The sequence below is a fragment of the Dipodomys merriami genome, unplaced genomic scaffold (assembly GCF_024711535.1).
Source record: "Dipodomys merriami isolate MVZ:Mamm:240054 unplaced genomic scaffold, mDipMer1.0.p SCAF_4, whole genome shotgun sequence".
Taxonomy (NCBI): domain Eukaryota; kingdom Metazoa; phylum Chordata; class Mammalia; order Rodentia; family Heteromyidae; genus Dipodomys; species Dipodomys merriami.
In genome coordinates this window covers 17,891,133-17,903,715 of record NW_027205603.1, presented here as the reverse complement: position 1 = coordinate 17,903,715, position 12,583 = coordinate 17,891,133, and the positions used below count along the sequence as shown (strand labels likewise).

Sequence of the window (12,583 nt, the reverse complement as noted above, 5' to 3'; positions counted from 1 at the left end):
GGGACATTTTCAAAGGACGGGCACGGGGGTGGAGATCCACTGCTGCACGACATCTAGAGGGTAAGGCCTCCTGGTACTTGGGGAGCGGGTGTCCAGAGCTGTCCTCACTGCCCCTCTGGAGCTCTGGGGTTGCTGGGGACTGAAAGCCTCTGTTGTATGAAGTATGAAAGTTTCCATTGTATTATGTGCGAGCCTTTGATAGAACACATGAAATGCTACATTGAGGCGGAATCCACCTAACCTGACCTTTGGCTGCCACAGCTCCTCAGCGTGAGTGACCTTGCGAGCTTAGGGTGGCGGCTTGGAGAACCCCTGGCTATTGGTCCACCGGATTCCTCATGAGTGAAAAGTTCAAACCACAGGGCTATTTGCAAGCTGTTCCCGTGTTTAAACACAGGACAGCATCTCCGCCTTTGAGATGAATTAATGTACAACCTTAAGAGCTTTCCCATCACTAAGGTTTTTTTTGTTTGTTTTTTTTTTTAAATACAAACCACAGTTCTAGAAGGTGTTTCTTACACCTGAAGAAACCGGACTTGGGATCCGAGCCTACAGAAGCTGAGGTGAGCCCCGTGGATTTGAGCACAGTGGGGCTGGAGGGGGGAAAAGAGGTGAGTGCTCCCTAAATGTAAGAGAGATTAGGAGAAAGCCAGAGGATTCAGAGGTGAGCCAGTTCAGACTGGGAGGATAAGCAGAAGGACTGAGTGATGACTGTAAGGTACACAGGCCTCTCTGTAGTCGCTGCATAAGTGGTATGGTTTGGTGAGGAATTTCTGAAGACTCAGCCTCATTTAAGACTGCTTTTCTCATGGGAATAAACGAATAAACGGGAAGTGAGAAGATGTTCTCGGAGCTCCCACGCTTGTAACTATTGTGGCAAAATTTTGCTTCAATTTTGTCATTATTGTAGGCTCTATAGCTCTGGCTTCACAGCACAATATGTCACTTTTTAAAGCTCTGTGTTTTATTACATCTAATTTGCGCTCCAAAATTATTAATTTAGGTGCTGGGGTACTTAGCGAATGTTCAAAAGGCCAAAACATTCAAGGTGCTGGTGGCTCACACCTGTTATCCTAGCTACTCAGGATGCTGAGATCTGAGCATCGAAGTTCAAAGATAGCCAGGGCAAGGAAGTTCGTGAGACTCTTATCTCCAATGAACTACTCAAAAAAACCAGAAATGGTGCTGTGGCTGAATTGGTCGAGCACTAGCCTTGAGCACAAAAAGCTCAGGGTCAGTGCCCAGCCCTAGGACTGGGGGGCAGGGGAGAGGGGAAACATTAAGTTGCTGTTACACAGCGCCAGAACAATCACCTGAAATAGACCCAGGCAAAACTGTAAAGATATTCAATTGTCTTCATGTTATCAATAACCTAATATTCAATATGGTATTAGGTATCTATTTTTCACAAAGCAGTACATTAAGCACTTGGGAATGTGCAAAACAAGCTCCTTTTTTTTTTTTTTTAACTTACACTAGCATGATGTAGGTCAAACACAGCACACAGAAAGACAACTACACATTTAAAGCAGTGCATGTCAAAGGCTTAAATTAAGCTATTCAATCTTGAAGATTGGATCTTGAAGAGTGCATCAATCGTAAGACAATGGCTTAAGAGCCCCTGCAAGAGGCCAGGGCCCTGGGCTTGACTGTCCTGTGGGGTGCTAGGTCATTCCTCAGCCCCTGTGCACTACCAAATGTTCATCAGGATTTGCAAATTTGGAAGAATTCACAGTACAGACTTTGTTTCTCTACTAGAGGAAAAAGGGCCCCTTCTGTTGTTCCTGTCTTCCTTCTGCTTTCCATTTTATTTCTTCTGGGGAGACAGTAATAAATTATGTCATGGTGGGGGAGGGGGGAGAAAAATGGTAAAGAGAAAAACCACCATAGAGCACTGCTGTAAGAGCTTGAAATGAATTCCTCAGAAAACAAGGGGAACGGACACTAAAACACGTGTGGGAGAAGAGACGCCTTTTAGGTACCTCCTCATTTGTGCTGGCTTTGGGGCTTGAGCTAAATGCTGCCCAGCCTCACATGGCCTTTTGTGCTCAAGGTTGGCACTGCACCATGTGGGCCAGGCCGCCACATCTGGCTTTTGGGTAGTTAACTGGAAATGAACACCACGGACTTGTTCTGCTCAGGCTGGTCTAGAACTCGGATCCTCAGATGTCGCCCCCCGCCCTGAGTGGCTGGGGGGGGGAGGGGACCGAGGTGCCCGGAGCCCCGATCCTCGGATCCCAGCCTCGGACCGGCTCACCTTTCAGCCCCTGACGTCACTGCAGGCAGCCGCCGGGCCGCGGTTCCGTTCCCGGAGCTGCCGGCTCAAGCGACAGAGAGACCTCGGTCACTGCGCGGCTGGCGGGGCGGCTAGCTCCGGGACTCGGCCCGGCCCGCAGCCCCGCCGACGCCGACCCCCCGAGGACGCCGCGCCGCCCCGCGCTCTCCGACCACAGCCCCCACCCCCCTCCCGCCCCGCGCCGCGTCTGCGCACGCGCAGGGAAGTGGGCGTGGCCTGACCTCGGCGGAGCTCGGACGGCAGCCGCGGCGTACCAGCCGGGCTGCGGGAGCGCCGGCGGCTCGGCCGGGGTGAGTGGAGACGCCGGGGGCGGGGGGTCGCCCCGGCTCGGGAGAGGTGAGGACCGGGCCGTCTGTGAGCCTGGGACCGATGGGGCCGTGTCCCGGGTCCTCGGCGCGACGTCGCCCGAGGGGAGGCGCCCGGGGCCCGGTGTCGCCCGGAGCGGGTCGCCGGCCGGGGGCGCGGCCACTGTGGCCTGCGCCACCGCTGCCGTCAGCCCGGCCGACGAGGGGGCGAAGGAAGGGTTCTCCCGGCGTTCCGGGGACCGGCCTGTGTCGGCCCCCGTGACGGGGCGACAGGCCCGACGCCGGTGACGGGCCCGTGGTTATCCTCGGTGACGGGGCTGGCTCCTTGTGGAACCCCGCGGAGCCCCAGTGTTGAACGTGGGAACCCGGTCCCCAAACCCTCGTGGCGGAACCACCCGCGGCGACGGCCGAGCCGGCCCAGTCCCGAAGCCTCCCGCTTCGCCGCGGCTTCCGGCGAGATCACGTGGTCCTGCGCTGCCTAGGCAACCGCGGGGCGGGGCTCCAAGGTCAATCCCCCCCAATCTCGTGCTAGTGACGTCACACGCCCAAGCCCCACCCCCTTGCAGCCTTAAAGGGATCGTCCCCGGCTCAGGACCGACCAAAAGCTTGAACGCCCCTTCTTTTTCCTCTGGTGCCGGTGTCCTGGATTTCAAGGAACAGAGCGAAGAGGTTCTGAGGTTTTGGCTCACACGTGTGTGAGTTCATAACACCGGTGGATGCATTCTTTTTCCCCTCAGTAAAGATGAAGCAGTAGTTGCTGGACAGTGTGCCAGAATCGCAGGAAGTAAAACTAGGAAGTTCCAGTTTCATTTCTCTTTTACTTCTGCCTAGAGGTTACCAAGTATTCCCTAGAATTATTAAATGTGATTACTTATGAGAACTTTTTATCTTTAAAAACGTGGCTAAGCCGGGCGCCGGTGGCTCACGCCTGTAATCCTAGCTACTTAGGAGGCTGAAATCAGAGGATCACAGTTCAAAGCCAGCCTGGGTAGGAAAGTCTGTGATACTCTTATCTCCAGTTAACTACCGGAAAACCAGAAGTAGTACTGTGGTTCAAGTATGTAGAATGCTGTCCTTGAGCTGAAGAGCTGAGGGACAGCACCCAGGCCCAGAGTTCAAGCCCCATGACGGACAAAAAAAAACAAAAACAAAAACACTGAGTTCCAGCTCCAGAACTGGTGGGGGTGGGGGATGGGGGGAAGATATGTAGCCAGATGCTGGTAGCTCACACCTGTAATCCTAGCTATTCAGGAAACAGATCTGAGTATCATGGTTTGAAGCCAGCCTGGGTAGGAAAGTCCGTGAGACACTTATCTCCAATTAATCACAGAAAAAAGCCAGAAGTAGAGCTGTGGCTCAAGTGGCAGAGCACCAGTTGTGAACAGAGGAAAAAACTAAGCAAGAGTGCTCTGAGTTCAAGCTACACATGTAAATATGTTATAAAGAAAATTAATGCATGCTTGTTTTCTTTTCTCCCACTTTGACTTTTACATAGGACAAGTATCTAGGTGTCACTCTGGGTCCCCTTTAAGTGAGACAAGGTTAAAATTTTATACACAGAAGAGAGACTCCAGTCAACAAAATCAACATTAGTTGGAAAGGAATGATGTTGTCCTTAAAGAACTTACAAAATACCATCTACAACCCGGTGAGCAAGTTTTGTGAATTCCCTTTTTTCATATGGCAGAACTAAGAAAATCCAGTGGAATGGAAATTGTGCATTGGGAGCAGAGCAAGAAAAGAATGAATTTAGTGAACACAAGTAATGTCCCTGCTGTGGGATAGGGACAGTGGGCAGTGCTCTCTGAACAAAAGGTCCAGCTCTCATTCTCTAGCAGAAGAATAGGTCACAGTGACAACCAGGTGATGGAACAGTGTCACAGAACATGGGAGAACCAGAAGGAATGGAAATCCCTGTGTGTGGGCTCAGACCATAAAATACAATAAAAAGGAATATGGCTTTCTTACTTTATGAACTTTTCCTCTCCTCTTCTTTCCTTTTCCTCTTCTTTTTTCCCCTTCTCTATTCTTTCTCTATAGTTAAACATTCACAATATCGAGTGCCATATTGCACTGAAGTTAGGCTCTCATTTGTAGTTCTACTTTTTAAAAAGACATTGCAAATAAATCCAGTAAACTCCAGTGTCTTAATCAGCTAGTGTTTTTTACAAGCTAGGCTTAATAACTGTTTTAGAGGTTGGAGGCATGGCTTAGCTGGTAGAGTGCTAGCCAATGAGTGAAAGCCTTAGTACCAAGTTTGAGTCTCAGTCTTGTACCTAAAAAAGACCAAAGTTTTACTGCATTATGGTTATTTTATTATTTCAAACAATGAGGAAGGATAAGACATAAGACTCACTTTTGGGGCTGGGAAGGTGGCTCAGTGGTAGAGTGCTTGCCTTGCACGCATGAGGCCCTGGGTTCGATTCCTCAGCACCACATAAGCAGAAAAAGCTGGAAGTGGTGCTGTGGCTCAAGTGGTAGAGCACTAGCCTTGAGCTGAAGAGCTGAGGGACAGTGCCCAGGCCCAGAGTTCAGGCACCATGACTGGCAAAAAAAAAAAAAAAAAAAAGACATAAGACTCACTTTAATGTTTATTTCATTAATGTTTTAAAATGTTTAGTCTACCTAACTGTCCAAGTTACTTCTCTTAGAAAAGAGAAGTAAATATTATAACTCATTTGTGTCTTTTTTTATTTTGAATATTTTTTGACTAGTTCCATTGATAGAATTCTAAGACTTAAAAATGTCAGGCTCACTTTTCTTTCTATTCAAGTTGATGGAATTTGAATTACTGGTGACTCATGGCTGTACTCCTAACTACTCAGAAAGATATCTGAGGACTGGGAAGGTGGCTCAGTGATACAGCACTTGCCTTGCATGCCTGAGGCCCTGGGTTTGATTCCTCAGCACCAATAAGAAAAAAGAAAAAAGCCAGAAGTGGTGCTGTGGCTCAAGTGGTAGAGCGCTAGCCTTGAGCTGAAGAGCTGAGGGACAGCACCCAGACCGAGAGTTCAGGCCCCATGACTGGACACCCCCCACCCCCAAAAAAAAATAAAAAGGAAAGCTATCTGAGGATTGCAGTTCTAAGCCAGCCATGAGACTCTGATCTTCATCAAAAAGCTAGAAGTAGAGCTGTGGCTCAAGTGTTAGCTATGAGTAAAAAGCTACGGGACAGTGCCCAGGCCCAGAGATCAAGCCCTAGTTCTGGAAAAAAATTGAGCAAATAATTTGGAAGATAGTATCTTCATACCAGAAATGCTGTGTATACTATGCATTTTGTGATTGTTCTTCATAGTTCCTTTTTGTTGTTGTTTATGGGGCTTGACTTCAGGGCCTGGGCACTGTCCCTCAGCTCTGTTCCACTAAAGGCTAGCACTATACCACCTTGAGTCACTGGTCCATTTCCGTTTTATGTGTGGCCTTTGAAGCATAAACAATCTTTGCCAGGTACTTGTGGCTCACACCTTTAATCCTATCTCCTCAGGAAGTTAGATCTGCAGAAGTCTGAAAACAGGAGAGTTCATAAGACTTATTTCAACTAGCCAACAAAAAGCCCAAAGTGGAGATGTGGTTCAAGTAATAAAGCACTAGCCTTGATTAAAAAGGCTAAGGTATAGCACCAGGCTCTGAGTTCATGCCCAGTACCAACACATATGCGCACACACATTAGCATAGTCTTCATCAATCACTGAGTTCCATTGTAATTGCTTCAGAATTTAATTTTGTTTATGTCAATGAACATTTGTCAAACTTTTTTACTTTCTAGACAATCCCCTATGTTGGCACCATTTCTGAGCAGTTGAAGCCTGGCTCTTTGATTGTGATCCGTGGGCATGTTCCTAGTGATGCTGACAGGTAAAATCATTGTGTGGGAAACACACAAATGGTCTAGGTGGTTGCAGAGTAAGAGGTGGAGAGGCTGTCTTGCTTCACTGAGGCCTGGCATTGTTCTCGAGCAGCCCTGCCAGGATGTGAGGAGATGGGGCCGAGCCACCGAAGACCGGTTACTGGGGTTACTGGGGTTTTTCACCTCATGGCTGATATAAAAATTAAGCTCATTGATTAAAAAAGGCTTGTTAAGCTGGGCACTTGTGGCTCATGCTTATAATTCTAGCTACTCAGGAGGCTGAGATCTGAAGACTGTGGTTCAAAGCCAGCCTGGGTAGGAAAGTCTGAGACTTTTCTCCAATTAATCACCAAAAAGTCAGAAGTAGAGCTGTGGCTCACGTGGTAGAATGTTAGCCTGGAGCACAGAAGTTCAGGGTCAGGCCCTCTCCTGCTTCCTGCCATGCCCCATGGCTCCCGCTCCTCAGATTCCAGGTGGACCTGCAGGTCGGCAGCAGTGTGAAGCCCCGAGCTGATGTGGCCTTTCACCTCAACCCTCGCTTCAAAAGATCGGGCTGCATCGTGTGCAACACTCTGACCCAGGAGAAGTGGGGGTGGGAGGAGATCATCTACGACACCCCCTTCCAGAGGGAGAAGTCCTTCGAAATTGTCATCATGGTGCTGAAGGACAAGTTCCAGGTGGGTTGTGCCTGGGCCCACAGGGGACCCTGTTGGTCAGGTGAGCCACCAGTGCAAGGCCTTACACTCACCCTGCTTGTATTGTACCTGACCTTGTCCCTGGGATCGCCATGAAGGCAGAAGGCAGATGTTAAGTGAATCTGCACCTCTGCCCAGGCTCTTCGTGGCCTCTCAGCCTAGGCGTCTTATCTTCCAGCAGGCCTGGGCTCAGCTGCCCCAGCACCCTGTTAATCCTGGGAATGGGGATGGTGGCAAAGGGGGAGGGTGGTGGGAAGGAGAGACAGGCGGTCCGCAGTGCTTAGTTAAGTTTCCCACTAGATGGTGCTGTGCATTTCTGAGGGGATTACAGCCCTTGCCTTCCTGAGGTGGGGACTCACTGCTGGTGTGGGGCCTGGAATTGCACAGCATGCTGCTCCCTAGCTCTCCCTCGACCTCCTGTACTCCATTCCTGAGGGAAACTGTTTTGCAGTGCAGGTACTGGGGCTTGAACTCAGCCTCAAGCCCTCACTTGGCTTTTCTGCACCTGGCTGGCACTTTTATCACTTGAGCCATACCTCCGCTTCTGGCTTTTTGATGTTGGAGATAAGAATACATGGACTTTCTTGCTTGGCCTAACTTTGAACCACAGTCCTCAGATCTTAGCCTCCTGAGTAGTTAAGATTACAGGCACAAGCCACCAGCGCCTGCCCCCAAAGGAAACAGAAGTTTGGATAATAAGTTCATTTGTTAACTGTATCCATCCAGGTGGCTGTGAATGGAAAACATACTCTGCTCTATGCCCACAGGATCAGCCCAGAGAGCATAGACACGCTGGGCATTTATGGCAAAGTGAACATTCACTCAGTTGGTTTTAGCTTCAGCACGGTGAGTGTCCTTCCATGCATGCCTGCCTTGGTGTCTTTAATTGAGATAACGTGGTGGAAGAAACTTCTTCATGTAGGCATGACTGGCTGTTGCTTGCTGCCTCTGACCAGGGCTTTGTGGCCTGTGGGCGCTCAGATGGCAGCTGGTTCTAACACAGGGAAACCCTGCCAGGCTGAGGGTGCACTTCCTTTCCACAGGGATCATGGAGGTTGCCCTTCAGGCTTCTTGGCCTCAGCTAACTTGTTCCTGTAAACAGTTTGCAACCTCAGCAGCTGTGCAGCTGCCCAGGCTCGTGTTCACAGGAGAGCTTTCTCCACTGCTTGTTCACCAGGGGACCCTAGGGTCAGAGCATTTTACAATTGCAGTTCTGGATGTTCAGTACTACTGACCACTTGTATGTTAAACAATTTATTTTCAAAAGATGCTCTATGGGTGTGGAACATTAGTGTGTATTTTCTTTTCTGCAGGATTTACAAAATACTCAAGCATCGATTCTGGGACTATCAGAGATAAATACAGAAAATGTAAGTATTAACTCTCTTAATAGAAAGAATATAGTCATTGAGTAACAGCTGTCATTTTAACTCTCATTTCCTGCATAGGAAATAGAATGTTTCTATTTCTCCCTACTCTGGCCCTGTTATAAATCCTTGCTAAAACTTAAAGTGTTCTTAGGTGTTACTGGTGGGTGTTTTTCTTTTCTTTTTAAAATTATGGTTTTACTAGGAAGCCAAGATAGACACAATTGTTTAAGCATGTGCTGGTGGCTCATACCTAGCTACGTGGGAGGCTAAGAATGGGAGGACTGTGGTTTGAGGCTAGCCCAGGCAGAAGATTTTGCAGTATTCCACCACAACCCATACCTGGACATGGTGGTGCTTGTCTGTCACCCTAGCTATGAGGGGAAGGATTACAGGTGTGAGCCACCTACACCTGGAAGATACCTTTCTTTTAAACGTGCTTTTTTCTTTCTCTTTTGATAGGTACAAAAGTCTGGCATTTCACAGTTTGTAAGTAGTTTTGTCGGTTGTTCCATGTGGTCTGTGTTGTCAGCTGTCTAGAGGAGGGGCAGATTAGCCGTAGATGGCAGCTCCGTTCTTCCCACCCATGTGGACTGTTTCTCTGCAGCCTAGTAATAGAGGAGATATTTCCAAAATCGTCCCCACAACTGTCTACTCCAAGAGCAGAGACTCGACCGCGAACCACACTGTGACTTGCACCAAAATCCTTCCTACCAACTATTTGTCAAAGGTTTGAGGAGCCAGCCATATTGTTAGCTAAAAATTCAGTGATTAGCAGTGTGAGGACCCTGGCCCCCGCCAGGAGCCAGAGGGCCAGCTTGGTCACGCAAGCGTGCGTGCATGTGTGCTGTCCCCGAGCAGAGTCCACAGGCCATGTGTCCTGCTGGAATGGAGCACTGGGGCACCAGCTCTCCCTGCAACCCCTAGCCACAGTGCTCCCAGCTGGGCCCAGAGGCCCTGCTGGCCTAGATGTTCCCCAGGGCAGTGGACAGTCTCTTGGGAGGTCCCTTCGGCAGTTGCCTGCCTGACTGTGGCGTCTTTACAGACCCTGCCTTTCAAAGGGAGGCTCAACTCCCCTATGGGCTTTGGACGGACCGTCGTCATTAAAGGAGAAGTGAATACAAATGCGAAAGGGTGAGTGTTACACAGCAGTGGCCCGGCTGTGGGGACGGGCCTTGCTGCAGGGTGGCCACCTCGCACCTCGTCATGGGCTCGGGGTAGAGGTGGGCCTGATGTCGGGCTCTCGTGTGAAAGGAGCCTTGATGGCTCAGGAGGGTGGCCTGTGATGTTGCCAGTAGTGTTCCTGTGAGTACACACTCAGTTGACAGTCTCACCACCAGGGCACGGCTGTACATGCCCCTCCTACAGTCGCAGTCTGAGCTCCAGTGTGATTCACTCTTCTCTTCTGTTTGACTATTTTTTTTCCTTCTCTTGAAGCTTTAATGTTGATCTAGTGGCAGGAAAATCAAAGGATATCGCTCTCCACTTGAACCCACGCCTGAACGTGAAAGCATTTGTAAGGAATTCCTTTCTTCAGGGAGCCTGGGGTGAAGAGGAGAGGAATATCACCTGTTTCCCATTTAGTCCTGGGATGTACTTTGAGGTAAGGTTGTTTGAAAATGGGGCTGGGTGAGCGAGTACCCACTGCTTCAAGTCCAGTGCAGTGTGGGGCTGTGGAACGCTCCCGTTTCTGTGGAGATGAACTTGAATGCAGGGTGCCACTCATTGGCACTGGAGGCTTTTGGCAGTAAGATGGTCTCAGGACTGGAGGGGATCAGGGGTGCAGGAAGCACTCCATCCAGGGAGTTGGTCCTGCTTACATTCAAAGGACAGTGCATACGTTAGACCTAAGAACCAACTGAGCCCTAGATGTTGGGCACTGCCCCCGTTTCTGGAGCTTGGGTGGAGCATGGTCTCCAGAGATGAGCTGGGTTGCTGGCTGTGTGACCCACTGCGTGCCATTTCCCACCCAGTATTGCTGTCAAGAGAACACTCAGCCACCTGATTTGCAGATTGGGTCTGGTGTCTCCACCTGGCCCTGGTGGGTGGGTAGCAGCCAGGCTGGGCATCCTCCCTGCTTGTTCCTGAAGCTGGCACTGGAACAGAGCTGAGGGCATGGTGGTGGGTGCCGCTGGCGGTATGCTCTCAGCTGCTCAGGTTTGGGGCAACTGGCCTGAAGAGCTTTGGGGTGAGCAGGCTGAGCAGCGCTTCAGCCAGGATGGCCACCAGAGGACATGCCGTGGGAATCCTCAGATCAGTCAGGATCTCCGCGTGCTGCCTGGGTAGCTGCCCTCCATCACTAGTTCCCACCTACTGGCAGGGATGGCAGCTCCCCATATTCCCAGGGAAAGCGAGGAGGTAGGTAGTACAGGTCTGGGGGACCCTGAGTGGCTGAGGCAGAAGACACTGCCAGACACAGGCACAAAGAACCCAGCGTTTCCTTCTGATTCCCCTGGGTGATCCCCAGGGAAAGCACAGCTGGTGCTCCTCCCTTCCTTCCTTCCAGATGATCATTTACTGTGACGCCAAGGAGTTCAAGGTGGCGGTGAATGGGGTGCACAGCGTGGAGTATAGGCACAGGCTCCGGGACCTGGGCAGTGTTGACATGCTCGAGGTGGACGGCGACGTTCACCTGCTGGAGGTGCGGAGCTGGTAGCCGCCACCGCCAACCCAAATACATCAGCCTCTGTGACATGGGCCTGTCCACGTGCATCTCGAGTCACTACGTGTTTGTTGTTGAGCTCTCAGTGTCAAGGCCTCCTGGTGTTCCCCTGCTGTCCGCTGCCCTGTTTGGCCAGTGTGCTTTCTCCTCCAGTGCTCAGGAACAAACTGGCAGCCAAGGCTCTGCCGCTGTTAGTACCACACTCAATAAGCAGCTAAGCACCTGCTCTGCTGTCAGTGCTGAGGAACAGGGGTGTGGTCTGTGCTAGTGGCTGGGCCCCAGCAGGCAGAGCTGAGGTGATCCCTGTCCTTCCGGCTGGGACAGTGTGGTGGTGCTGGGCGCACTTGTCCACATGCGCACTCACTGCGTCCTTCCAGGTCAGGAGAGGTTAAGTGCTGCTGGGTGAGATATTACCCCTACTGCACACCCTTCCTTCCCTATTTGCCTCATCTGATCCTGTGGCCAGGACACTGCACAGTGTCTTTAGCAGTGTAACTAACTCTTCTCGCTATAATAGCTTTACTGAACAATTAACATGGAAACATGAGAACATAGTAAAAACACCCAAAACCAACCATGTGGAGGTTATGGCAGCCAACTTGAGGTGTGTGTATGTGTGTGTGTGTCCCTGCCTGTGGTGAGCTTAGGGCACAGGCCAGATGAATGCATTCAGTAGGGAAACCCTATTGTAGTGCCATGAGACGGGTGGACTCCTAAGGCAGGCACCACTCTGAGAGCTAGGCAGCGGAGGCTGCATCTTGTTCTCCTGCAAACTGGCACTTGCTCTACTTAGTGACTGCTCAGTCATCATGGCATGAGATCAAAACCTTGCTGTGTTTACGTGATTACAATCAGGCCTGTATCGGCAAGTCAGACAGTTGCATTTCTGTAATTTGTCTATTATTTGAAGGGATCTGGCAAATGTCTCACATAGAATCTTTACAGGTCACATCTTGTTATAGATTTCAAAGGTTTGGACGTGGGGCAGAACAGTCTAAACCAGTAGTTCCAAATTCTGCTGGGGTTTAGGAATATTTTCGTAACAGATTTGGATATTATTTGCACCCATATATTAAAAAAATACCATAACCAATCCTATTTTTCAAAATTCTTTTGTTGAAAGTGCTATCCTTTAACTCTCTTCACATTAATTTATTATGCTGTCTTGCCAAACTCAAGATACAAGGGCGGTGGGAATGGGAAGTTAGTAGGAGCAAGGAGGCTGCTCCTGCAGCCCTGCCTTGAAAACATCAGAGGGTCTGACTGAGATGCTGGAGACCGAAGGCACTTAGGAAAACGCAAAAGCCCACTCACTGTTCCCTGCCAGTGTGAGAGTTCCTTTTCATCTGTTGTACATGGAGCATATCTAATTCTTTGATAGAATAAGCACAAAGTTAAATGAGCTGGGTCT

At 50.0% G+C, this 12,583-nt stretch overlaps 1 protein-coding gene across 6 annotated transcripts; it reads left to right on the top strand.

Moving 5' to 3' along the window:
• The first annotated feature begins 371 nt into the window (after window positions 1-371).
• Lgals8 (galectin 8) lies at window positions 372-12,265 on the top strand. 6 transcript variants are annotated; one of them, XM_069990613.1, is made up of 11 exons: window positions 372-563; window positions 4,097-4,249; window positions 6,368-6,456; window positions 6,915-7,125; window positions 7,870-7,989; window positions 8,457-8,513; window positions 8,973-8,999; window positions 9,118-9,240; window positions 9,556-9,644; window positions 9,948-10,113; window positions 11,017-12,265. In XM_069990613.1, exons 2-11 carry the CDS (start codon window positions 4,205-4,207, stop codon window positions 11,164-11,166), a joined length of 1,077 nt encoding a protein of 358 aa, XP_069846714.1. In that variant the 5' UTR covers window positions 372-563; window positions 4,097-4,204; the 3' UTR covers window positions 11,167-12,265. The 6 variants fall into 6 exon arrangements, with proteins under 6 accessions (XP_069846714.1, XP_069846715.1, XP_069846713.1 ...); XM_069990614.1 differs by lacking the exon at window positions 372-563 and adding an exon at window positions 591-611; XM_069990612.1 differs by lacking the exon at window positions 372-563 and adding an exon at window positions 2,480-2,586.
• The last annotated feature ends 318 nt before the right edge of the window (window positions 12,266-12,583 follow it).

Coding starts and splice junctions, on each gene's coding strand:
- Lgals8 (XM_069990613.1), top strand. CDS start 4,205: ATGATGTTGTCCTTAAAGAACTTACAAAATACCATCTACAACCCG. Junction 7,126..7,869: donor TGCTGAAGGACAAGTTCCAG/GTGGGTTGTGCC, acceptor GTATCCATCCAG/GTGGCTGTGAATGGAAAACA. Junction 9,241..9,555: donor CTACCAACTATTTGTCAAAG/GTTTGAGGAGCC, acceptor GCGTCTTTACAG/ACCCTGCCTTTCAAAGGGAG.